This window comes from Osmerus eperlanus, chromosome 1 (assembly GCF_963692335.1).
Source record: "Osmerus eperlanus chromosome 1, fOsmEpe2.1, whole genome shotgun sequence".
Lineage (NCBI taxonomy): Eukaryota > Metazoa > Chordata > Actinopteri > Osmeriformes > Osmeridae > Osmerus > Osmerus eperlanus.
This window is the reverse complement of record NC_085018.1, coordinates 21575931-21602838: the sequence shown is the minus strand read 5'-3', so window position 1 is coordinate 21602838 and position 26908 is coordinate 21575931. Positions and strand designations below refer to the sequence as shown.

The 26908-nt window shown below is 45.7% G+C and overlaps 1 protein-coding gene across 2 annotated transcripts in view; it reads left to right on the top strand.

The window, feature by feature from the left end:
- Nucleotides 1–26908, top strand: part of ptprga (protein tyrosine phosphatase receptor type Ga) — a 162900-nt gene that overhangs the window by 77347 nt on the left and 58645 nt on the right. For both annotated transcript variants that reach the window (XM_062470058.1, XM_062470049.1), the window contains exon 3: nt 25730–25912. In XM_062470058.1, coding sequence (XP_062326042.1) covers nt 25730–25912 — 183 coding nt within the window. The remainder of the gene's footprint in view (nt 1–25729; nt 25913–26908) is intronic.

Genomic DNA, 26908 nt, shown 5'->3' with positions numbered 1-26908 from the left:
AGAGGGAGGGAGAGATCCTGACTCACTCAGATTTCCATCACTCTTTTGGAGTGTCTCCTTTTGGATCGACCTCGTCCTTCTCTCGCGTCCCGGTCCAGCCCTCCCTCTCCCTCCACCTCTGCACACGCATGAGGATCCCTCCTTTCTCTTCCTCCACTATCTCACACTCCCCCGGGCTCTTTTAATGCATTTTTCATGACGATGCCTTAGCCTGCTGACGCGAGCTGTGAGGATGCATGGTGCATGGTGGAAGGAGTGTGTGTGTCTGCAGCACAGGCGGATCGCATCACCCAGGGGAGGTTTATGGTTGGCCCGCCAAGCTCCGTGAAGAGAGATGAGGCCCGTGGTCCCTGCACAGCACATCAGCACCACAGTCCCAGCACAGTTCTACCTCACTTCTAACACTTTTACTTTTTTTATTTTCTTTCAGCCTCTCTCTTTCTCCCTCACTCTCTTTATTTTTATTTTTTATCTCTTTGTCTTTCTATCTATCTCTCTCTATCTCCCACTCTCTCTTTCTCTCTATCTCTCTGTTTCTGTGTCTCTCTGTGTCCCACTCTGTCTATCTCTCTCTTTCTCTCTCTCTCTCTCTCTCTCTCTCTCTCTCTCTCTCTCTCTCTCTCTCTCTCTCTCTCTCTCTCTCTCTCTCTCTCTCTCTCTCTCTCTCTCTCTCTCTCTTAACTTCTCCTATTCTATGTCTCAGATGACAGTCCTAAAGCAGCTCTCCTCTGCGGGATCAAAGGCAGGAGGATCATACTCGTGTCTCTGGTGCCCAGCCTCCCCGGGCTCCAGTCCTCCTGTTCTCTGGGAACTGTTCCCTTTCCTCTGTTTTCAGTGAAGCGGCTACATAAAAGACAAGCGAACAGATCCCCTTCTTTACGTCCCAACATCTTGCATTCAGGGTAAGAAAGAGAGAGGAAGAGAGAGGTGGACATAATATAATATAGACGAAAAGGGGATTGGAGAAAAAAGGAAGAAAAGAGGGTAGGGGAGAACACACAGGAGACTTGCCTGCGGCTGAGCTGGACTGGATGCTAATTAGTTATTAGATTGCAGAGATGCGCGAGTGCGAGGGCTAATTAGGTTAGCGGCTGCTAAAATGAAATGTCTTAATGCTGCAGCTCAGCTCTGCACGGCCCTTCTCTCTACCCAGTCATGATAGACGGAGCCTAATATATGAGGGACACAATGAGCAGCATTACGGCATAGTTTCACTGAGGGGCTAGGCAGCCAGACACGCTACTGACAGACAGACAGACAGACAGCAGTGCTCGCCTCGCCTCAGAAGCACATAATTATCAATCTGACCTTTCAGTTCGACTTCTCTGCCGGGTAGAGAGGATATTATGACGTCGCCTGTCTCTCTGGCTCTTTCACAGACATGTGACTTAGTTAGAGGGAGCCTTTGTCGAGCATCGTGATGAGAAGCTGAGCAGTGGGGAAATTGTTTTATGACGGTGTGCTTTGTGTTCGTCTGGGGCATTGACCGTGCGGTGGATCAGGACTTTTTCTGGAAACATCTGTTTAAATCCCGAATACAAAGCACAGTTACAGTACACTCCTCCTTAGTGTAGCCATGTACGCTCTTTTGGCCTTTAAATAACTGTCTAGTGTCTACATAATGAGGGACGCACTTGGCAAAACGTTTAATGAAGACCTTTCACAGTCGACATGATAACACTAGAGGAGGGGGTGTTTTTAAATCCACTATTGGAATTCACACAGGCTGTAACCCTAGTACCTAGTACGTTCTCACAAAAAACACACCATACACACCCCAGGAATTAATATGATCACCATAAAGAGGAGCCATTATAACGGTTTGATCCAGATAGTTCTGCCTGGGAATTTCATCTGAGCCTCATAATACTGACCAAGAAAAAATTGTCCGCTTTGAACTTTTCTGTCTGTTTTCACAGCCCTAATTGTTTCTTTGTTATCTCCCGCAATTGTCTGAAGTATCTGTTGTGAAAGATCATGTTGGTAATGTAAGTCTCCAAAGATAGCCCATGTGTGGGCATGCTAGCTTTAGCCTCAGCGCATAAGTGCCTATTGATTTCACCGTGCAGACAGGAGAGAAAGGGGCATGCCTGTATTCCACTCTTGCCTGGATCCAGCTAATTGCTTTTTATGACAGAGACATCTCTTGCTGCTACATGCTACATTTTTTATGAGCTACACAGCATGTATGAGATTGTTTTATTTTGCCGAGTACCAATACCAGCCCTGGTAGCTGTGGATGCCCACTTAACAGCAAAAGGGGAGCTTAAGGCTGGCGATGAATAAATGATTATGGCTGTAAAGGCTTGTGGGATGAATGGAGAGCTTTTGCAGTATCACAGTTTTACAGTTCGAATTCCCTGAGTCCTCCTGCGGGCACACTGTCCTCAACAAAATGGAACATCACCAAACGTCTCACTTATTCAAGAACGACCTCACATCCAACCACCGTGTCCACGATTCAGTTCCCGAAGGTCCATTACCCTTCATTTACTGCATCCATCAGAAGGGGGGAAGCACAGTTGGTGGTGGTGTGTCCAGTCCCCCTTGGTGTGAGAGCGTGTGAGAGCATCTGTGGACGTGACTGCGTGAGTGAGGTAACCCGATGGCTGTGTGACCCATGTGATTTATGTTGGGGTGGAGTAGAAGGCCCTTCCTCTCAGGGTCCTTAGAGAAACAGGCCGGGGCTTCCGGCTTTTCTATTCAGAGCACATTCAATCAGTGAGATAATATACACTTGCTTAAATCACTTCATAACTGCTCTTATCACGTCCGTCATGGGCCCCGCCATGGAACGAACTACCCAACAACAACAAAAACCCACCGAATTCAGTTGTGCAACACCACCACGGTAATTGCATAACCAAGGGGTTGACACGTTCCATAATAAGGGGACTTCAGTGTAGCATTAGTGAACGCTAGGATGTTTTTCTCACAGTTTCAGTTTTTCTGCCATCTTCTCTAATTAGCAGGGATGTGTAATGGAAGCATGAGTGTCCCCAGTGTGCAGTGGGAGATGACTGCCTGGGTAAACTGATGCAGCGCGCGGCCGGCTGGAGCTGGAGCAGTGGGTGGGCGGTGGCCGTGGATGAAGCCCGGGACAGATGTGTTACGGCTGGACTGAAGCAGCAGGCGGGCCCCTGAGATGGAGCTGGAGGAGAGGGGGGGGTGCTAATTCAGACTGGCGCTACAGCAGTTGAACCTCCCTTTAGACAATGTAACCCTGCATGTGTGTGTGTGTGTCTGTGAGTCTTTGGGTGGGGGATGTGTGCGGGACATTGGATGTGTGTGTGTGCATTTGAGAAATGTGTGTTCTCACTGAGTGTTTTCTACCCCCTGTGGTGTGTATGTACAGGGCTTGTGGTGTGTATGTACAGGGCTTGTGGTGTGAATGTACAGGGCTTGTGGTGTGTATGTACAGGGCTTGTGGTGTGTATGTACAGGGCTTGTGGTGTGTATGTACAGGGCTTGTGGTGTGTATGTACAGGGCTTGTGGTGTGAATGTACAGGTATGTATCACGCACAACATACACAAGCTAGTCTACCAAGCTACCATGGAGAAAGGCAGAAGGCAACAAGCCTTTTTTTTTTTTTTTTTGAAAGGTTGAATTCTTTTTTTTCAAAGAAACGATTGAAAAAAAGAAACAGTTTGGAGCCAATGTATAATGCAACCTTTAGAGTGTAGGAGACATAAGCACCGTACAAAATGTATGAGTTCCTCAGAAGAATATTTTACCCATCGGTGCTAAACGGATGAATGTGCATTTCCTGGAGAGCAAAGGAGGAAGTGAGAATTAGAGACAAGCAGAGAATGACCTAGATTATATTTTTCAGTGTCAAGCCAATCCCAGCTGCACCCAAGACCTCCTCCTACACTACATTATCACACCTGATCCACTGACCAAGTAAGAAATAGCAACAGGAACCACCTATGGGCCTTTGTGGTCATAGCGTATACCCCTCCTGTTAGCAAAAATGTGCTCTTTCTAGTAAGGACTCGCACAGACAACACACTCCCATGCAAGCACACTCTTGCATCCTCAGACTCCCTGCTGTGTCTGTGTGTGTCCCTGAGGCTAGGGTGTATGTCCTCCGGTCCTGGCTCTGCCCTACTTTTTCAGATCAGGAGCTGGCTGGGAGATCCACACACACACCCACATACACACCCACACACACCCACACACCCACACACACACACACGTGCTCACGTACATCCCTGTTCCAAAGCGCAGGCCTTCAATTGGCGAAGGCACACAGCGTGAAATGACAGGAGTGGTGGCGAAGACAGACACCGGCGGGGTGAGAGAAAGACAGGAAATGAAATAGGTGAACAACAGCCACCTCATGATTAATGCAGCGTTTATACAAGACGGTGACATCCCCAAATAGTTAATCACTCCATTTCCTGATTTGCCAAACATAATGTGAAATGAGCCAAGCCGCTTAGAAGGAGCAAAGTCAATAATTTATCATGCTGATGAGAACAGTGTCTGACAGGGGAATAGTGGCCTGGATGAGCGATCGGAAACCTTACCTGATGTCACTTTGGAATAGGTGTTCAGTGTGCGTGTGTAAGACATGACCTCATGAGTGTACAGTACTAGTATCAATCTCATCTTCCAATCATCGCTATAACTGTATAGTGCTCAGGCAAGGTCAAGGTCATGACCATGACTGCATCATCTTTTTGCAAATTTTCTCAGTGTGCTCACGTGATACGTGTGTGTGTGTCTTTGTATTGGGGGAGGGGTACTACCATACTACCATAGCCTACAACTGTAGATCATTGTCAGAGCTTACCTCAGAGAGACTGGCAAACACTTAATGGGTCTTCTGCAGGTGACAGTATGTAAGTGTGTGTGTGTGTGTGTGTGTGTGTGTGTGTGTGTGTGTGTGTGTGTGTGTGTGTGTGTGTGTGTGTGTGTGTGTGCGAGCCAGTGTACAGTACAGCAGCACTCGTGCATGTGTGTTGGTAAACAGTATGTGTGCGTCCTCTGTCATTCCAGCTGTCTCAGCCATATGCTGAGGTGTCACAAGCCCCCCTCTGTTTCCAGGCCTATTATTTCTCCCCTCACTTACAGTGTTAGGAGACTGGCTGGCTGGCTGGCTGGCTGGCTGGCTGGCTGGATGGCTGGGTAATAACTTTGACTGAGGGAAGCAATAACTCTGTTGGCTCTTTCATCAAATCAGGCCCGACTGATGCAGAATAATCAGCAATTGAAATCAGACCGAGAAAAAGCTGAACCAACAAAATATGAAATGTCATCATAAGACATAATATTAAAGGAATCAATGAGGTGCAATCACTCTGGCTTTCTGGGAGGCAATAAGGAGGAGAGAAAAGGCTGTTTTTCATTGTTTGTCTCTGTGCCCAGAGTGAGAGCAGATGGAGAAAGGCTTTATAGGCGGATGCAATAACTTCCATGAATGTGTTGGTGAACAAAGGCATCCTACTTGATAGGGGGCATGCCTCGTAAATTGCACTTCTCTGCTAAAGCGCCAAGCGTTTGGCTTCACACTACTGGATGTGCATGGCCAACTCTCGATTAACCTAATAGTTTGCCACAGCAGCAATGGTCTTACACACACACACACTCATTCAGTCCCACATTTTGGTGTTATTCATTCACTTGTCACACCCCTTATTTAACGTAGCCTTTATTTATTTAATTATAATTGAATGCAGCCAAAAGTCAGCGTTGTGGACGTTTTGTGTAGGTCGTAGTTTTCTATCTATATTAGGAGCTAGCTCACACTGCAATTTTGCTGGGATTGCAGAAAGCCACAAGACAGCAAAGTGTCTGAGCAGGCTGGTCTGTGACAGATTTGCCGCAAGTAAACTTGGCAGTAAACTTGGCAGTAATACGGAGTAGTGTTGTGTCGTGCTCAGCTCTACATGAAAACTGACCTAAAAATCCCCTCTCTGGGTCCCACGCCTTTTCTCTCTTCCTGGGTTTTTTTCTACTTTTATTTCCTCCCAGACTTATTTTCCCCCACTCTCGACGCCCCACTTAAAGTTAATAATGACATTAATTATGGAAGGGCCCAACATGACATACATATAATTAGGTCCACCTCAGCATTTGAGCTATCGGCGGCCATATTGTTTTGTTTCCCATCCATCTCTCTAAGCCGTAGGAGGAACCACGGCTTGGCTCGGCTCACCTGCAGTCTCGCTGCTGTTGCTAAAGTGTAAAAAACCTAAATCCCCTTCCTGCCGAGCACCGACAGAATGTTCTCCGTCCTTCACAGCCTCGTTATAAGGAGGGAAAGAGGGGAGCTAACAGCCTCCAAACGCCGGGGAGGATCCCCAGCAGTCGAAGAGTCGGGCTTATCTTCCACCTAGAGTGGTCTGAGCGCTATTAATTACCTGCTCTCCTGTCTCCTCCCCTTCACTCTTTCTCTGCCCCTCTCTCTCTTTCCAGCTCTCTTGCGCTCTTTCTCTCTCTCTCTCTTTCTTGCAGTCTTTCCCTCTTGTCTTGTTCACTCTCTCTTTCTCATTTTGTCTGTTTCTCCGTTTCTCTCTTTCATTCTCACTCTCTCTGTCTCTTGTCTTTCCCCTTCTCTCTCTCTCTCTCTCTCTCTCTCTCTCTCTCTCTCTCTCTCTCTCTCTCTCTCTCTCTCACTAACTGTATCTACATCTCCAAGAGAGCAGTGGGAGCTCTTTATCCCCCACTTCTAAGCTAGCAGCCTCCCTCCCCTCCTCCCTCCTCTCTCATTTGCCTGGTTGATGCTTGATGGTGCAGGGAAAGGCTGGAACGGATAGCCTCTGGTTTGGATTGGATAGATCTTGTCTTGAGGACATCTGAATGACGAGGGAAGAGTGGGAACATACGGGTCTTCTTACATAATTGCCCAATTTAGCTACAGTCACTCACTCTGAAAATGCAAGTTTTAGCAATTAAATGTGGTCTCTTTGCTCATACTGTAGCACGCCTCTGACCAGCCCATATAAAGCCTCATTTAAAGTCAAGGAGGGACTGGCTGAGTCATGCTCATTTATACAGCATTTGGGTTTGTTTGATTGGGACCCATTCATAGCCTCCATCAGAAGTGTCTTCCATAGCCTCCATCCTCATCGCATGCCTTTAATACATATCTGTGAATCAGTATCTACACAGACAACCAGTAGTCAGCGACGCATCCCCTCATGTTCAATTTGAGCCTTTTGAAGTCACGCCACCCTTAGAGGGTTGGGCTGTAAGCCCCAGAGGAGCAGAGTAGACCACGGCGTGTCCTGTGCTTATCTACAACTTCCTGTCTTTCTTCAGGATGCACAGGATGTTTACTCTGCATGTTCTAGCAGTTCAAGGTGCTTCATCTACAGTACTATTTCATAGGGCAGTGTTTTATTCACAGCTTATAAGACGTGTTTGGAAAGTGAAGTCAACTGAATGCTGATCCCTTTGCCTGCTTAGAGTGGTCTACATTAGAGGCCTTCTAAGCGGTAACGGTTCTTTGAAATGGGAAATTCATGACTTTCATTCAACAGCATCGGCAATCACTGCTGTCGTCTGGAGTAACATCATGGATTTGCCCTTGGGTGGAAGACATGCAAACAAAGTATTGCTTTCTTTCTAGTGAAGTGGCAGCAGTTGTTTCTTCAGAATGGTCGTCATTAATGAACAAATTACTAGAAAAAACACCCTGGAAAAAGACTGTATTGAGATATGGTTGATGCTGGACACCAAGCAATATCTTTTTCTGAGACTATCCAAAAACCCAGTGATCCATCCATTCTGGTGTCCAATATCAGCAATGATGCAAAAAAACACAATCTCAATTGATAGTTTCAATTACTCTCATTCTGAGTGTTGTATGTGTGTGTGTGTTTCAGATTATTTGTTAATTACAAATGTTTTCAAATGTTTTACCAACAGTACTTTAGTATATTCACTGCCCTGCACTTGATAAGTCTGGCCTGTGTCCTAACGATTCCCTTTCTCTCTGCTTTGATTTACATGTGCTGCTGCTTCTCCCCTCTCTGCACAACAGGTAGGCTAATTATCTGCACTGTCATCATTACTGTGTTTAGAAGGCTTTAGGAGGAAGGGGAATTGGTGGGGGAAGAGATGGGGGGGGTTCAGGAAATACGTCGCTTCAAGTAAACAGCTTGATTATCCTCACGTCATCCCTGAAACCCCTACTTTAGTCCTGTTTTCATACAGTGTCTACGATGCTCGTTTGAGAATGTGGGACACAAACCTCTTGTCATTGACAGCCTCACTCAGTGTCTCCCAAACTAATTCCCCACGACAAGACTGACGGGATGAGACAAGACTTTTATCTTTCCAAACAAAGACAAACAAGTCAGACGGGTTGTTTAGCCTGAGGAAATAAATACCTGTTCTATATTTTTCAGTAATTAGTCTTTCTGACGGTGCTGTGAATACACATTATTTTGTCTTGAAAAAGGAATACCGGAATACCGTGCGCTGGACTGAAATGCAAATATGAACCCCTATTGACACTTGTTGAATGTTTATTTTTTAACAATGAGATTTGCTCATGCTCTCAGTCTTCACTGCCTTTCTTCCCCCTCACTGTTCCATCTGGCGCCTGTTTTCGCTGGGTTTTAATTAAAATGAATACATCTCTGTTTCTATGGTTCATTATCCTCGCTCTCAGCACCGCCTTTGATCTCCAGACCTCGCTTTTCCGGACTTAACACTTCTGAGATATCACATGAGCACAACCCAATTACCCCTTAATGTCAACTTAGTTCCTTTGTCAGCCTGAGTGATATTTCCCTGTGAGCATGGCTGCACAAGGCCATTGAGCCTTTCCTACCCGACTCCCCCCCCCCCCCCCACCCCCCCTGCGACTCTCCCTTGGCGTGATCCACTGAGTGGAGCCAAGGTCTTAAGTGGAAGTTAATGAGAAGAGTCCATTTTGGACTTGGGGTCCTCCTTTGGAGGAATTATTCATCAGTCTTTTCTGTGTATCTGGACTCACATCTAAAGAGACACTCCCTAACGTTTTGAATTCTACATCCCTTAAAAATTCTCTAAAGAATTCAGTTTTTCAATTCAGATTACTTATCATCTCTATGAAAAGATGTGTTAAAACCAGCCTTCTGATGATTTAAGAATCTGTTTTATGGCTTAACGAGCCGGTTGGAGGAGTGGGGCTTTTTCAGGTTAGCCGTTTGTCATTGAAGATTCATGGCTATGTGATTAGATTGCAGAAGCAGCAGCTATGTAAGAGAAAAGATGTCTTCACATGCATGAGGCCTGCTCACTATAAATCACTGAGCCCTGTCCACTATCGCATTGAGACCTGAGTGATCTCACCCACACATACACACACGCTTACACCACACACACACACACACATAATTACACAAACGTGCCGCTTTGAAACACAAGGGTATCTCTGTCAAGGACGAAACAAGGAGCTAGTTTTGTACTTTGTACCTGTGCATCTGAATTATTGAGAGCACGTGTGTGTTTTGTATAATGCTTTGTTATGACCGGGTAGATTGGTGTGTTGCTTGCCAGGTTTGGCTGCTGTAGGGGCACCCTGTGACTATCGGCCCACTTGATGATCTGTCCACGACTCACCTCATTAAATTGCCACATCATGCTAAATTATTCAGAGCATTTAGCACTTAGTCAGTCTCTCTCTCTCTCTCTCTCTCTCTCTCTCTCTCTCTCTCTCTCTCTCTCTCTCTCTCTCTCTCTCTCTCTCTCCTCTAGTCCATCTCCTCTTTTCTCTGGCAAGGTATTCTGTTATATACAGGAGCACCTTCTCAGTCTGATCCCCTTTATACAGTACAGATCCCTTCTGCTTTGGTAAGATCAGATTGTTGTTTTTGTAGCCTGACTTGATGACACCTGGCCCAGACACAGCAAAGCCGCAGCTCCCTCAGTTACCAGCCTCAGCACAGCTATCTATCAACACACTACCAATTAAGCACAGCCACCACTTGGACGCAGATGTTGACTGAACCCATTAGGTAAATGAGGGAATAATTGATTCCAATCAATACCCTACCTCACAAAGTGTGTACGTCTAATAAAAGAAGTAGAAGCGAGAGACAGGGACTGGGGATGGAGTAAATATTGTGTTTGTTTTGATTATGGGAGCCAAAGTGTGATTCCAAAAGGGTTTTTATATGATACTTTCCACAAAAGGAGTTTATGATAGAGATGTTGAGAAATATGCAACTGTTTCTCTCTTTATATCCCCCTCTCTCTCTCTCTCTCTCTCTCTCTCTCTCTCTCTCTCTCTCTCTCTCTCTCTCTCTCTCTCTCTCTCTCTCCCTCTCTCTCTCTCTCTCTCTCTCTCTCTCTCTCTCTCTCTCTCCCTCCTCCTATCTTTCTCTCCCTTTTTCCAGCCCCTGTCTGGTCAGAACACGAGAGCATGCTTAATTAAACCCATCACCATGAGAGCTAATTAGGCGTGACACAGTCACGGTCACAGCACATATCTTCTGGGAGCACCTCCTATTTCCTGTGTTCTTACCCCTCACACCTCGACACAAAGCATGATGGGACTGGAGGACGGACTTCACAAATTCACATACATTTCTAGATATTTCTTGTGAATAACATAGTAAATGTGTTTTAGGCAGTGAATGCTTTATGGCCTTTTTTGGCATATAAACACTATGTAAGTACAGGTACTGTATGGCTGTACTCCTTTTACCTTGTGTGTAAAATACCTTTTTCTTTGTGCATCCTGGAACCTTTGGGCTCTGAATGTCGAAGCTTTTTCATACTTTTACACCTGACACTTATTGCAGTGATACCCAACGAGGGTGAAAGAACCGCACGCAGCTGTTGACCTTCAGCTCGAGCCTTTTTGGAGTGAGGTTTCTCATAAAAACTCATTGATTCTGTGAGTAGTGGATGTTTTCCTTTTAGCAAACTTTGCCCAGTCTTGCGGTTGTCACTTTCTGTCATTCTGCTTAAATAGACGTACTGTACAAGGACACTTTGACACCCATCAACCATAGCCCACTATAAACATACATACCCCACAAGATGCAAGATGCATAGCTTTCCCTGTCTTCCATTTTCTGTTCTGAATTGCTTTCACGCCTCAGAGAAGGTGTAAAAGAATGTGTGTGTGCTCGCACTTGTTTGTGTGTGTGTGTGTGCGTGTCTGTGTGTGTGTGGTGGTGTGTGTGTTTTGGGGGGTATCCTCCCGTGTTTCTAGCGTCTGGGATCCTGTCATCATGGCTAAAGAATTGCCAAGCAGAAAATTAATTAAGCTAGGTCTGGAGATGAGAAAGAGCTGGAGCTCTGTGTTGGTGTGTGTGCATGCGAGCCATGAAGTGTGTGTCTGTGTGTTTAGGCCTGCCATTGTGTGCGTGTGCATGTGTACGAGTGTGTGCTTGTGCGTACGTGTGTGTGTGTATGTATGTATGTGTGTGTATGCATTCATGGATATGTCTGTGTGTGTTGATGTCTATGTCTGTGTGTGGATGTGGGTGTGTCTGTGTGGGCGTGCGTGTGGATGTGTGTGTGTCGGCAGTTTCCTGTGTTTCATAAAGTGGAGCTAGCCCTAGCCACTGTGACGGAGACATAATGAAGGTGTCTGATTCCCTCTTACTGGGCCCTGACTCTCCAAATGGGATTCCTGCCCAGGGTCAGAGGGACGTAAAGAACTCCATTTAGCAGAGAGTAGCGGTACAGTCTGACCTAACAGGGGACAGGCAGGCTTGGGTAGCAGGACAAGGCTGTCTTCACCCTGAAAGGGGGTGGGGGGGTGGAAGGGAGTGGAGGGCATCACTGTCCGAATGAATCGAGAATGAAAGGAGAGTGTGCATCTCCGACTATCTGGTTCATTTGTTCACACAGTCTGTAACTGTGTCAGTCATTTAGTTCCGCCTTCAGATTCTTTCTGTCTTTCTTTCCGTCTTTGTCTCATATCATTTATTTAAATGTATATATTATATATAAGACAAAGACAGCAGGAGGGAGACACACTGCTATACACAGTGTGTTATCAGACCTCACCAAACCTCTTAATTACCATATCAGAGACTCTATAGTTACATTTACATTTAGTCATTTAGCAGACGCTCTTATCCAGAGCGACTTACAGTAAGTACAGGGACATTCCCCCGAGGCAAGTAGGGTGAAGTGCCTTGCCCAAGGACACAACGTCAGTTGGCATGACCGGGAATCGAACTGGCAACCTTCGGATTACTAGCCCGATTCCCTAACCGCTCAGCCACCTGACTCCCTGACTAGTTACAGAAAAATGCACAATTGCTTTTTCTCCACATCTTTAATGAATGTATATGTATGATATTCTTAATTTGTCTTAAACATAGCCTTCAAGGGAAAAGAAGAAACTTCAAAGAATCAAATCTGGGAAGGTTAGCAGGAGTTAACCCTCTGCTGCAATCCCTTCAAGGGGAAGCTTTCTGAAAAGCTGGAAAGTGACAAGAACATTATCTTTGAGCTCGCTAGTTGGTGGACTGATGCCGAGGTTGTCCTGTCAGAGGCTCGATTGGGAGGAGCGTGTCAGACAGAGACAGGGAGGTGAGTTTGATGAGAATTGGCAGGCAGATTATGGATGTGGCATTTGAGGTCCTGGCATTGGAGCGTCGCGTCCACCTGACGGCTGGCCTGGCTGCCTTTGTGTTGTCAGATCTGTCCCGCAGACAGACTGACAACACAAAGACCCGGAGCACTTTTTACCTGACAGTCAAGCTTAATTTGTAGCTCAAATCCCTCAGCCGTGGTCTCCCTTTCTTTTTCATTCTCTTCTCCACCCCCACCTTTTCTTCTGGCTTTCTTTGTCTCTTCCCTTCATCATTTCATCCTCTCCTCTAGCACTTCCCTAATCCCATGAGAGGTTAATTACCATAAGTGTGCCAGATACATAAGTGAAGTCTCTCATCTCTCTGTAACAGAGAAAGCGAAGAAGAACAATGAAGTGGTGTGTTTTTGTAAACACACGTTCAATGCGGCTGCAGGCATCAACACATGATTATACTGCCGGGCGATCCAGTCCCGCTCCTGGAGATCCACCCTCCTTCTCTGTAGGTATTCACTCCAACCCCATACTAGCCCGCTTCCCTAACCGCTCAGCCACCTGACTCCCTAGGTGACCAGGTAATGATTAGAATCAGGTGTGCTGGATAAGGGGTTGGACTGGAAACCTACAGGATGGGAGCTCTTCAGGAACAGGGTTGAACATATTGTATGTGCTGAAGAACTCCCAGCACACCCGGCATCCTTGTGTCTTTTGAGTCTCATCCCATGTTTCTCAGCACACCGAACACAGCGTCTCCCAGAAGCGCACAGCACAAGCTCTGACATGCTAGTTCAAACAGTTGGCAAGAATTGATTTGGATGCTTCGTTGTGGCTTTAAAATAAAATACCTCAAAATGTGTTTTCTAGTTGCGCGTTGTCAGAGCATCCCTCTGGGCCTATGTGATGCATCGAGGAGAAGCGAGGTACATACGCTAGTACCCATCTAGTCCATAGGAATGACGTATGGTATTTTGAATGTCAGTATCCTGCAGGAGATGGAGGGCTGCTTCATAAAGACCCTGTTTCACACCATAAAGAGGGGGAAGGGGACCTACTTGAATGCAACACTACCCCCATAGTAATTATGTGGGGGCGGTATTTAACGCCGCACCCCCGTTTAGCCCTCCGCAGGGCGTTCCTTTTGACATTTCAGACTAGATGAGTGCCACACCCACAGACACTTAAAGGAAACATGTTACTAGCCACAGTAGCTATAAAGGGCAGACACACATATTCCTCTATATGCTGCAGGAACAAATGTATGAACCTTGATTTATGTGAAATCCCCTTTGCAGTTTCTGGTATTTTATGGTATTTAGCGGATTAGGTGAGCCGTTAGTCAGACTAGCCTTGGCAAGTTAGCTAGGTGACGTGGGCCAGGAGTACTGACTGAAACCCTCTGGAATGCTAGGGAAGTGTTAGCACTGATAAATGACGCGGAGACTTCAACGTGATTCGCTTGTAATGGATGTGCCTGTCTTGCTCTCCTTCTTCCTCTCTCTCTCTCTCTGTTTGGTTCATGCCCCTAGGCCTCAAAACCAGTCTGAGGTCCACCTCACCGAATCACACCTCACAGTCCTTTGGCCTTTTGCTCTCTCTCTCTCTCTCTCTCTCTCTCTCTCTCTCTCTCTCTCTCTCTCTCTCTCTCTGTCTCTCTCTCTCTTTTTTTTAAAATCTTTTCCCCTCGTTCTGACTCTCTCCTCAGTCCATTTATCTCATTACGGTCATGGTATCTCCAGTGGCGTCGAAAATGAAGTGTTAATCTCTCCTCTCATCAATCTCCCAGGCCCGGGAGTGCCCAAGTCGCTCCCCGCACAAAATGATGACTGGCACTTTTACTTGTTTGGAGAAATAAGTGCAGAGCTAAATTGAATTTTAATGGATTGCGCATCCCCTAGTGAAAGGTGCAATCCATTATTAGATGATTGTAACATTGTTTGCTGCTGGTGTTGATTTATGGAATGTGTTCTGGGGGGGTAAAGGTTGTGTGGATAGGGAAGGATGCAGTGCTGTGTTGATGGAGTTGCAAGAATGGCTCAGTGGAAAGCTCTGGTAGGTTCATGCCAGAGGAAGTGCTCTTTGTCTCAAACGGGAAGACAGGAAGTGCCTCGTCGGCTGTCTCCGCATGAATGAAATTAAATGGAATATGAGAATTGAATTGATGTGACTGTGTCTGCTTGTGTGCGTAGTGTGCTGAGAGGTGCTCAAACACCAGTCTGAACGACCGCAGTTTCTTCATTTGTTTGTTTCCTGCCTGTTGTCTGTTTCGCTCACTGTCTTCACATCTATTCCCTCTCGGAGGTTAACTGTTCCTGATCTCATTTCCTCTCCACGGATCCGCCATATGGTGATAGTGAAATATGAATGATGGCAAAGCGAATATACGTTGGAAATACCAGCCATATTGTATCAACTGTAAAATGTCACTACGCACATCTGTAATCATGTTCATTTCAGTCATTGCTTCTGACCATTAAAATATGTCTTCCTTGACCCTCTTTGTTTCACAAAGTGATTGTCACGTGGGATTAAGTGATGAAAATACAAACCGTTTGCCATCGGCATTCCATTAATCTTACTTGAACCATATTGAGCCCTGACACACCATCCGTACATGATCCAGGTAACTAGGCTCTGGCGTTGAGGGATGAAAATGGGGAGTTTTGGTTGAAGACCCGTTTGACACAGGTAATAACTGTGTTATCTCTGGAGGGCATTCACTTGGGCCAAAAATCAATGAAGTCAGCTTATGGGCCATTTTAGGGGCGGTCTTCCTGCCCTCATTTATCACATCTCAATCTGCCCTTTTACCCACCAGCACAGGCTCAGATGAGCCCTCCTCACTCATGGAATGACTTCACCTCCCAGGAGCTTTAGATCCATGTAGCTATAACAAGCAAGTGGAATTGTGTAGTTTTACTTTCATAAATATGATGCCCACTGTGTAATATTCACAAGCATGTGATAGAGACATCTTGCATCATACCAGCAGAGTAGAGGTGCATATTCCATGAGCTTGGTAAGCCCTGCCTTGAGGTCGGTCACAATGTAATAACCTCAGCCCATTCTGATATTGAAATCACGATCCAGTTAATGAACTGCCCACTTTTTTTTAGTATGCGGCTATAATTAACTTTGTGACTCATAACCCACCTGCTCAGGTCTGGGAGACACACACACACATGCTCACATGCACACACACACACACACACACACACACACACACACACACACACATGCTCACACACACACACACACACACACACATGCTCACACACACACATGCTCACACACACACACATGCTCACACACACACAAGCTCACACGCACACAGGTCCAGGAGACTCACATAAACACACACATGCACGCACACGGACATTCACATAGACACACACTGTCCTGCCACATGAGCAGAGGTCACAGTTAGCATGGACGAGGACTATTGACTGTCATCAGTGGTGTCGAGGTCTCCTGGTGGCTGGGGGGGATGAGCACCAGGAGCAGTAATGGGGGCCCAGGCTTAGAGGGCTCATCCCAGCCTTAGCAGGCAGATGGGGTTGGAAGCTCTGCCCTTGGATGGATTTATTCCCGTCATCGATACAAAGCTCAGCATAGCGGGGGAGGGAAAAAAACAACAGGCTGCTTCTCAGCCTGTCCAGAGGAACACAACAGCCGCCCCGGAATATCAAGCAACGCTTACAGAGCAGCAGGAGCTGGAGGAGGAGCAGGAGGACTGGCCAGAACGGAATGACTTTGGAATCTAAAGCAGCTTGTATCTTTTAATTAGAATCACTTAGAATCAATAGGGACAACTGGCTCGAGCTCTCTCTCCTCTCCTCTCTGTGTGACTAGCTGATAGGGGTGCGCTGACGGCTCGGATGAGGACTCGGGCTGGAAACAGAGGGTGAGGACTCCCCTGAGAGAGGGCCCAGGACGCCACGACGGAGGGAGCCAGAGGGGAGGCAATTTTGCCTGCTCCTGCCCTCTCCCCCCGCTCCTTCCCCCACGTATCCTCCTACACCTCCCCCCCTCCCCCTCCACGCCTCCAGGAAAGGACAGGTTAAGGAATGAGAGGAGACTAGCCAGATTTAAATGGATATTTGAAGAGGTTGGAAAGAGGAACTGCGGTTGGTGTGATTGTGTTTTAGCGCGTCCGAGCGCTTTTGTGTGTCTCTGTGTGTATGAGCACGTGTGTGCATGAAGGAGAAAATGTGAGACTACTCTATGTGCATGCTAGTAGGCTACTACCGTCTTCATGTTTGTCCTTTGTTAGGGTGCCAGGTAAGACAACAAAAGGTGTCTCCTTGACAGATGAGCCATTATCTCTCATGTCTTCATCCCCTCAGCCCAACCGGCGAGCACTTTGTCAGGCCTCTCTTTGGCTCAGGAATCAGGAAGAAACATGACATCAACATGATTTAGAAGCCCCTTCTGGAGTTATAACCAAATTGCAAGAGTTGCAAGATGAAACCAGGGAGCTCAGATTATTGTAAAATGTGTGGTTGCTATGGGGAAAGCAGGTTAACTTGATAAATAAAGAGAGAGAGAAAGAGAGAGAGAAATAACAAATAATGTACGACTGAGATGAAACGAAAGGGTGGAGCTATGGAGGCTCACTTACACCAATTACTGGCGGATTTTAACAACTAGTGATGAGTGTTATTCTCTCTGATTAAATTCTGCCAATTTCCTGTTATTTATATGTAGCTCTGTTGTAATCTGATGGCTGTAAAGCCATACTGTCTCATTTCATGGACAGGTACGACTGTAAACTGCAGTAAGGGAGGCGTAGCATGGTGCAGTGCAGTATGTTGCAGCGTTGTGATTGGAGGGTATCAAAGTGGCGATGACTTTAAATCACCCCAAACTTTAGATCTCTGTGTTTGTTGTTGTAGAGGTGTGGTCTTACCTTGGCCACGACGGGGCTTGAGGTTTGTTGTCATGTTGCCCACCTCCCTCCTGTCCCCTGTTTCATCAGCGTCTTGTAACTCACTTAAACCCTTTGAAGTATTGCTACAAGTAGATTTCTCCCTTTTTCCTCAAGGGGATTTCATCATCCTTCAACCACAGCAAACCAAATACTGAAACAATGTGGAATGTTACAAAAACCACAATACTGGAATACTTTTAAATGTAATCACAAACAAGGACAAACGGATTTGATGCTGTGAAAAAGCCCTGAGGGTTTTTTTTGACAATGCACATAATCCCTCATGCCTGAAACAGCCCACACACGTGTAAATGCACATGCATATACCGGCACACACCGACACACACACACACACACACCCAGACACACACAGAGCAGGTGTTGCCGAGACAGATAGGAAGGTCAGCTTCTCATGCTGGGCTGCCTGCGGACAGATCACAGGTACCCAGACTTCTTTGCCATGGCCTTTTGTCTGACCTGTCTCTCTGTGTGTGTGATGTCAGTAGCGTGACCTTCTGTTCGATTCCTTCCTCCCAGAATGCCTTTTTCTCCCGTCATGCAGTAGAGGCTTATCAGCACTCATATCAGAGAGGCAGAGAGAGGCAGAGAGGGGCAGAGAGAGCCATGTCAAGGTGCAGATCTGAGGCGAGGCTGGGGCTTGCACCAGAGGGGGTCCCCTTCGGTGCTTCCCAGACGTAATGGGACTCTTTATTTACCAATCTAAACAAGATAACGGGCTGTCGATATTAACAACCAACCACAACGCAATCACACACAAATGGAAGACTAATGAGAAGTGTCCTTCTGATTTTATTATCCTTCTTCCCCATATTTATCATCGTGATCACTGTTATTATCTTCACGGTCATCCTTATCTGAATTGCCATTCTCATCAACAACACCATCCTTATGATTTTATAAACGTAGAAATCATGTGATGGCTAGCAAAAATAAAACAAGGACCTTTACATATCCTTGGAAAATATTTGAACAATTTATGATCGTACAGAGATGATAAAAAGCAGCCCGATTCAAACACAGTGACAGGAAGCTTCAGCAGATAAACGACAATTCTCCTTGAACAGTGAATATACGTAGCAGTGACATTTTCTATCCAATAAATGACTCATTCAGTATTTACCCACAAGAACATGAGACAACCACAGAAAAACAAGAATAGCATCGCTAGCAGCTACAATGTTTGGTTCCCTCTCAACATCCCACTCTCGTTGTCTCCACTCTTCTCTGCTTTTCTTTCCCCCTCCCCTTTCTCTCTCTCCTCATGTCATCTTTTTTATGTTCTTTACTTTCCTTCTCATTTTGTCTCTTTTGTCTTCTTGTCCTTTATTTTCTCTTTTGTTTTTAGCGTTTCTGTCGCTTTTAGCTTCTCTACAGTTTTTAGATTTTTATTTTCTTTTTAGCTTTTCTTTCTGTGTTTTCTTCCCATTTTATCCCTTATTTTCTTGGCCTAAAACTCATCCCCAGCCCCATCCCCAGCCCCAGCCCCATCCCCAGCCCCAGTCCTAAGCTCGGAACTGAATATTGAGCAGTCTGGATAGATGACACACATTTTAAATTCGGATACTGAAGTCATTTGAGGAAGTCGTTACAGTGATGCTCTCATTCATCGATTATTAGCATCCACAATCATGAGGCCCGTAACACGCGTTGATTTGTGCATTTTGACTGTTTTCAGTCCTCCAGAGTGGTGGAGTAGAGAGAACTAGAGAGGGTACAATTTCTGGGGAAATTGTAGGGTGTGCTTGCTTGTGTCGGTTGTACAAGGATTTTAATGCCATTTTTACAACTGATATTTCTGTATATTTTATCTAAAAATGCATAGGGCCTACTTATTATTTATAAAGATTACATAGATTTAAAAGCATCTTTTTTTTGCTGCTCATTTACAACTCAAAATACGAGTTAAGTGTAGAATGAAATATGATGTCTTCTCATTTCCCCTGCAAGAGGCAGCCTCATAGCTGAATCAACGAATACATTTGGCAGACCGGTGTAAAAATTGACCTAATCTCTATGACTTAAACGTCCTTTTAAGTTTTCCCTTCTCATGATATTTTCAGGCATTTAGCCTACTCATATTGCATTCATTCATGAATAAAGAACCCCCTTTGAAGATTATTCTACGACGTTACCGGCAGTAGAAGATGGAATCGCGATTCAAACAGTACCATCTGCTAACTGAAAAAATGCCCTCAAAAACGTAAATAAGCTTGACATTTATTTAGTGGAAAATCGCTCATTCATAAAAAGCTCACTGGTAGCGATCATTGTCAGTAACAAGGCAAAATGCGATATAGCCCTGTGTGGAGAAGCTGCCCCGGTAAATTCTACTACGGTACAGTACTAGACTACTGTGTTCGTCTTGGTAGCGATTGCGTTGGTTGAATTCGATTTAACGTTCCGTTGTAAGGTTTAGGCTGAAATTAATTATTTTCATGAACAGATTGACAAAGTTTAGGCTGTGGCAATGAAGTTCAGGTTAGTGGTCAGAGACTTTTGATTTAAGTAAGGGGAGTGCCGAACATGTTCTGTCGCCGTTTGATTTCCTAAACAGCTGTGTACTGTAGATGTTTTTGTAGTGTGTCTCGCGTAGGCTACAGCGTTGCAGTGAGCAACACTGGTTTGAAACCACAGGTAATGGTAATTTCACCAACAAATCGTTTACTAATGTCAGAATAAATCCTACAACGAAAATATATATGTGAGGAATGTTTATTTTAACGATTGAAAACAGATAACGCTACATCATAGACTACTGTAGTATGTGTTGCCCGGGCAACACAGGCTAATGTCATGATGCTAATACGTCAGTGAAATAGTAGACTACTGTTTCCGAAAGTAGATGTACTTCCTTAATAATATCAGCTTATACTGTACATTACACATCACAATTGTGTGTCATATCACAAAGTAATAAATAGTTATCACCCTGGCCTCTTTGCTTGTGGCGTTTCTGCAGCTGCCTTCCAGTAAAGCTATAGTTAGCCTAGCTATCTCCCAAGTTAACAGATGCGAAACGAATGTTCTGCCAAAGGTAGTCACGCGTGTTTTCGTGACGTTAGTGACGTAGTGACGTTAGTAACGTCAGTGACTGTGGCTAGCAAATTAGCCACCGTTGGCTTCACTTTTCGCCACAAAAACTTAATTTCCACTTAAACCATACAACGGAACCTAAATTCCAATAGAAGCAACTCAATCGCTACCAAGACGAAACTTTTGACACCTACGTTGTCTATGTAGGCCAAATATTGACTGAGTTTTAGGGGGGCAAAAATAAATAAAAATAATAATAATAATATATATGTGAGAGAACAAAGGTTGTGCTCTCGCCGAAGGCTTGAGCACACCCAATAAATCTAGAGGGAGTAAATCCTTGTTGTTTCCTTGTGTTGTTAGGCCTCAGGCTTGGTTGGTCCGTTTGTCCTTGAGAGATGTATCTAAGAGACAGGTCTGGCCAGAGGGTTATGGGGTGTAAAAGGGGTGTTGAAAATAACACAGTGTGAAGGAGGTGTGATCTTTGCGTGTGTGCGTCCACCCTAGTATTTGTGTGTGTGTGTGTTCGTGCTTCTGTGTGTGTGTGTGTTTGGGTTGTTTTTCAATCTGTTCATGCTCAGTTGAGGGGCGTGTTCAGGACTATGGTTTTGAAGACGATCGTTGTTGAAAGGAGATTGACAAGGGGAAGGTAACATGGGCCTGGATATTGAAGTTACTGTAAGTATTTGTGCCACGTGAGTGCGTGCATAGTGCACATGTGTGTGTGTGTGCATAGTGTACATGTGTGTGTGTGCATAGTGTACATGTGTGTGTTTGTGTCAGACATTTCTCTTGAAAGATAAGCTTGAAAATGTTTTGTGACAAAGAAGAGGACAGTAAATCTCTGAATATCCGGTCTGTGTGTGCCTCCATGTGTTTGCACTCACGATTGTGTGTGTGTGTTTTAAATCTATAAGTATGTTTGTGTAGTGCAGGGACAGCTGTGAAACAGGCTTTGACAGTGTCTTCACACGCTGAAGGGCCTTGTCACAGAAAGACGCCAATGGCCAGAGGCCTGCTGGCGCTTAACTGAACAAACACACACACACACGCATTTCGGTCTCTCTCCTTCCCTCCCTTTGTCTCTCTCTCTCTCTCTCTCTCTCTCTCTCTCTCTCTCTCTCTGTCTCTCTCTCTGCGTGTATCTCTAATTCTCAGAACCTTTTACACAAACATACTCACATGTCCACACACACTCTCATACACACACATACCATAATATCTCCCTCCCTCCATCCCACACACACCCACCCCCCACTCACACACACTCTCTAACCCACCCACACACACGCACACATTCTATCTTTCTCTTCCTCTCTCACACACACACATACACACACACACACACACACACACCTGACTCGCCTAATTATGTCTGAGTGACATGGCAGGCAGACAGACATCCCATTTGACTGTGTGATGTCCTCTGGACTGACTAACACATCCCGGTGGTAGAGGAAAGGGAGTGCCCCTCCACTCAAGGTGAGGAGAGAGGGTTTGGAGGCAGCTACAGGCTGGATCAGGCTCATTTCTGCCGTCAGGGGAGATGGGTTTAGCCCCTTCCAACTCCACTCTCCACCACAAGGTGAGACTTTCATTGTTAAATCTGCCCCTTAATTGAATGATTCAAGGACATACAGTAGCCCGGTCTTAATGATTAGTTGCTGTGAGATGTGTGATGGAGGTGAGAGGCATGCGGCCGAGGTGTTGAGAGACTGCCTTCTGCCTGAACACTGTTGACATGCTCCAGAGTTACACTGGCCTTGCAGCAGGCATTGAAATTCTCAATAATTCCTGGCAGTTTCTTTTGAGGGACATCAAACGTATGTTTTTAATTACCCTGCTGATGTTGTTTCATTGTCCTTCGCTAGTGATTATGCTGCTGCCTCTCCCTGGTTTACCTATTAAGTGGAGCCGATGGGAGCTATCGGTTTTTGGACAGAACATTGCCAATGGTTATTGCATATTAGCCATTTTCTCTGGCTATACGCTGATGTATTGCCACTGCTTATTGCCTAATAGCTGCTTATAGCGAGACAGAAATAACTTGGTTGTGATTAGGACATACAGTATGGAGGACTGTATTTCTGTTAATGCTCAAAGCCAATTATTTTCCTGGCGACCTTTAGTTACCCATCCCCACTTCTCTCCCTCTTCTCTTTTCACTTTACCTTCTCTCTCCTCTTATTACTCTTCCGTCCATCTGTCCTCTACTTGTGCATTGTACACTTCTAGGGGGATGTGCTCAATCCTGACTGAAGGAAGAACCCGGAACAGTTTATGGTGATTGTTTACTGACAGAGAGGGTGCAGCAGTACCTGGGACAGTGCCGGTGGAGGGGGGGATTGAGAGGGATAGCTGTACTGGGAGATTACACATAATACCTTGAGTGACTCTACTGGAAAAGCCAAGATCCCTGAAATACCAGCAGGCTTCTCAGCACATTGATTTCTGTCATTTCCCCCTAATCTTGATGGAATTGTGGCCCTGGGAGAGGACCTTAGAGCATCCGGAAAAGAGGGTTTGAGAATCCAACAGGATTCGCCAGTAAGGGCAGCATTTGGAAGTCCCCCTGTCATTTTCACACACATTTTTTAAGTTACCGTGTTACGACTTCAAATATTTATCTTGCAGTTTCCTGTTTAGGTGCTGTTAGTTATATTATTCTCTTTCCTCCAGACCATTTGCTGGTTTTGTTAATGTCCTCAGAGAATGTCAGATTCTTTCAAAAAACAAATTTCCCCTAAGGTGTGTTTATGTTTGTGTAACAACTCTGTCTTTGAGCAAGCGTTCCATAATTGTGCTCTTTAGTCAGCCTCAACACACAATCAGGGTTTTGTTTATGCAGCAAATTGGAATGTGCCAGGCTTTTCACAAGGTCTTAAGCACAGTGGCTGTTGAAGAAATAGCTCCTAATTGACTGAAAAGCCTTGCACTCCCTTGAGGGCAAGAGCACGTAAAGGTGTATTTACTGTGTTAATAATTCACCGATATAAATGCACACACTCTCCTGAGATTCGCGGACAATTGGCTGTGGAAAACAGAAAATAATATTTGGAAAGGAAGACGCAACTCGATTCTGACTCCAGGTCACGAACACGTGATTGGCTCTAAGGCTAGTCAGTCTTAAAATAATACAACAATTATGTATTTTCCTGTTAGTGCATACAGTACAAATAAACTGCACAATCGTAATTTCAGCAGACCACAGTAATTTATTTCAATGAATTCAACAATGTGAGCTCGGTGTGTATCCTGTCAGAATGAATTCTACAAGGGTTGATTCGCAAACAAACCATATTTTTCCCATGAAAGACCTGAGGAGCATGGTGATGCGGCGTCACAAGACACCTCCTTTCAGCTCCAGCATCGCAAGCCCATCAGCACCCCAGCGCCTCCCGTGCTCGCTAATCGGCAGCGTGTTGTTAGCGTCGTTAGCCCTCGTTTGCAGGAACAGGGTGACAGTCTTCCACCCCGATGGCTCCCTTAAGTGAACCGAGGGAAATTGCAATATATCGATCCTGCTACGCAGGGTCAGAGGGGGGAGAAATGTTGATGTGACACCAGGTGGCCGGCTGGACTTATTCCACTCAGGAGGAACCAGAGGTGAATGCACATGGGAACACTAAAGGAGAGAGTGCCGCCTCCGGCTAGCTTCTATAATTTAGCACTGTGTGAGCAAACTGAAACTCTGTGCATACATACATGCGCTATCTTGAATATGTTTCTACAGTACTGTATAACTGTTTGTTGATTTATTTGCCCTGGAGGCTTTCTTTAAAAAAAAAAAGGCAATAATGACGTTTAAGGTTTTGATGTCTTGGAGTCTGAGGTGCCTCATGCATCGGAGTAGGTGAGTCTGCGGTTATTGGTTTTCTCATTCACATAAAGGTACTCTGCTTGCACGCTCTGGCTCACCTCTCCGTACCCCAGCTCTCTGCACACATTAGCTGCATTAAACCAATGACTAATGGCCTCACACTGGCCCTCCACTGCATTCATTACCAGACATGGCAGCCTGAAGCTGGAGCCCTTGCTCTGCTAGATGCAATCCAGACCTCTCCAATCGATACCCGCCCGAAGGCAAGGATGGGGGGGTAGGAAGAGAGGATGCTTCCTAATTCAATGAAATAGACATTACCAAACGCTCCGGACACGCGCAGGGCATGAGTAATCATAGACAAATTCATTTTAAAACCCGAGAGCTGGGTATTGCTTTCAATTAGGCCTGCACTTTAGCCCCAGTGTGAGGAGATGGGGGAAAAGACTAGCTCCTCCCTGTTACCACGGAGGACAGCCGGCAGGCTCTGCCTCTGAAGGACGTCATATTTAGAGGAGAAGGCAAGGTGACAGGGTGAAAAGGCCAAAGAGGAGACAATCAGAGATTTGCATACATAAACCCTAAACCATCAAGGTATCCCGTTTTAGACGCATTTGGATTTTGGGTCAAACGTTGTTGGCTGATTCCGTGGGAGTCCGGAGTGCATGTGTTTGTTGTGCTGTTGAGGACTTGAGCTGTTTTTTTTTTAGTTGTTTGTTTTCCTCTATGAGTGGTGTCTTGGGGTGTTAGCGACAAATCATTTCCTCTCCACTGGAGTGTGAAGCTTCAGTTGACCTGACAAAGACGCCCACTGCACCGTCGTGTCTTGGTGGCTTGTCGGTCAGGTGACTACGACCTCACTCTGTGGACAGCCTCCCGGGTTGGCCTCGCGTCTGTATCAAGAAGCGTGAGCAACTAGAACTCCTACGCTACCTAACCCCCCCCCCCCCCCCCCCCCCCCCTGCCGGGTGATGGTGGTGACATTTCAGCCCTGGCCGTCTCTCTGACTCAGTGCTACAGCGAGTGCATGCTCTGGCCCTGGGCCCTGCCATGCTGCACAGACGCAGCACCTGCATCAGAGATAGAGCTCATCTCCACGCACCCTGCCCTCCACTTACCCCCCCCCCCCCTCCTTTTGACGAGGCGTTACTGAGTTCAAGCTGAACGACAGAAACGATATCCACACGCCTTCAGCCAAATGGTGACTATGTTCTTGGGAAGGGTGCGAAGGAAAGGGATTTTAACCGCACAAAGACACAAAGATGTAGCAAAGACACTCTCCTTGAGCTCATGGACAATGTACGTTGTTAGTTGTTACATTTCACCTTCTTGGATAGAAGGCTGGATGTGTTTTGGGGTTATATAAAGTCCTTCTCTGTGTTAAGAGCACTGTATCCGTTGAAACTGACTTCTGTTCTTGTCTGTCACAGGTACTTATGGGCCCGAGGAGGGCTGGGCATCCGCCTACCCAGAATGCCGAGAGAGAAACCAGTCACCCATTAACATAGCTGACCAGGACACCAAGGTGTCTACAGAGTACCAGGAATTGACTCTGGATGGCTTTGAAAATGAGTCCTCCAACAAGACCTCTATGAAGAACACTGGCAAGACAGGTGAGTCACTGAGCAGGAGGTTCCACAGCAGTCAAGAGTCAGGGGGCTGAGTGGTTAAGGAATCGGGCTATTCATCAGAAGGTTGCCGGTTCGATTCTGGATGTGCAAAATGACGTTGTGTCATTTGCAAGGCACCCTACTTGCCTCGGGGGGGAATGTCCCTGTACTTACTGCAAGTCGCTCTGGATAAGAGCGTCTGCTAAATGACTAAATGTAAACAGCCACCTGTCATCCACACTGTTTTGACCTTTATTATGTTATGAACAGCAATGTACAGTTAATTGTTTTTAGAGGAGTGGAAATAAAAATGCTTTAACAAAAGATATACAGTAGCGCAAAGAAAGCATTGCAGTACAGCCAAGTGCAAAGTCTGCAAAGGAGACATCAGCCTACAGAAACCTGGTACAATGTTAAAACATTTTAATATAACTTTTCCATGGAAAACTGGAAGTTGCCACATTACTGAAACTATAACTAAATGAAGCAGATGAGAACCTACCCACCAGTAACAGCACTGTGTGGGGTCTCTACATTCTGTCCTTGGATCATGGATTGTCTCCATCAAAGAAAGGTATTTTTCACAATATATTTCTGTCACAAAGATGGATGTGCTCTCCCTCTGCCTCCAAATGCACTTTAAATGCTTGTGGGACTGAAGGCCGCAGGTGGCAGCCATCAGTATTGACAGGAGTCACAGCAGGGACAATAGTTCTATTATCAGAGCACTCTGCAGACCTGAGTAAAACCTTGTCTTCACTGAGAATCGCTAGCTAGTTTGTTCAGTATTTTTCGGAATGTTGTTAGTTGGAAATATATTTGTTACCATATATCCCTGGTTAGAATAGAATGACCCCACTCTTTGAATGGATGACTGTGCTTGTCGAGTTGTTCCTGGAATGAGAACGAGAGAGAGAGTAGGGGGGGGCGCAGGATTCCGTGGTAACAGCTTGTCGGGCAAGTCATTTGCCCTTCATCCTAACGGATGAACAATGCCAA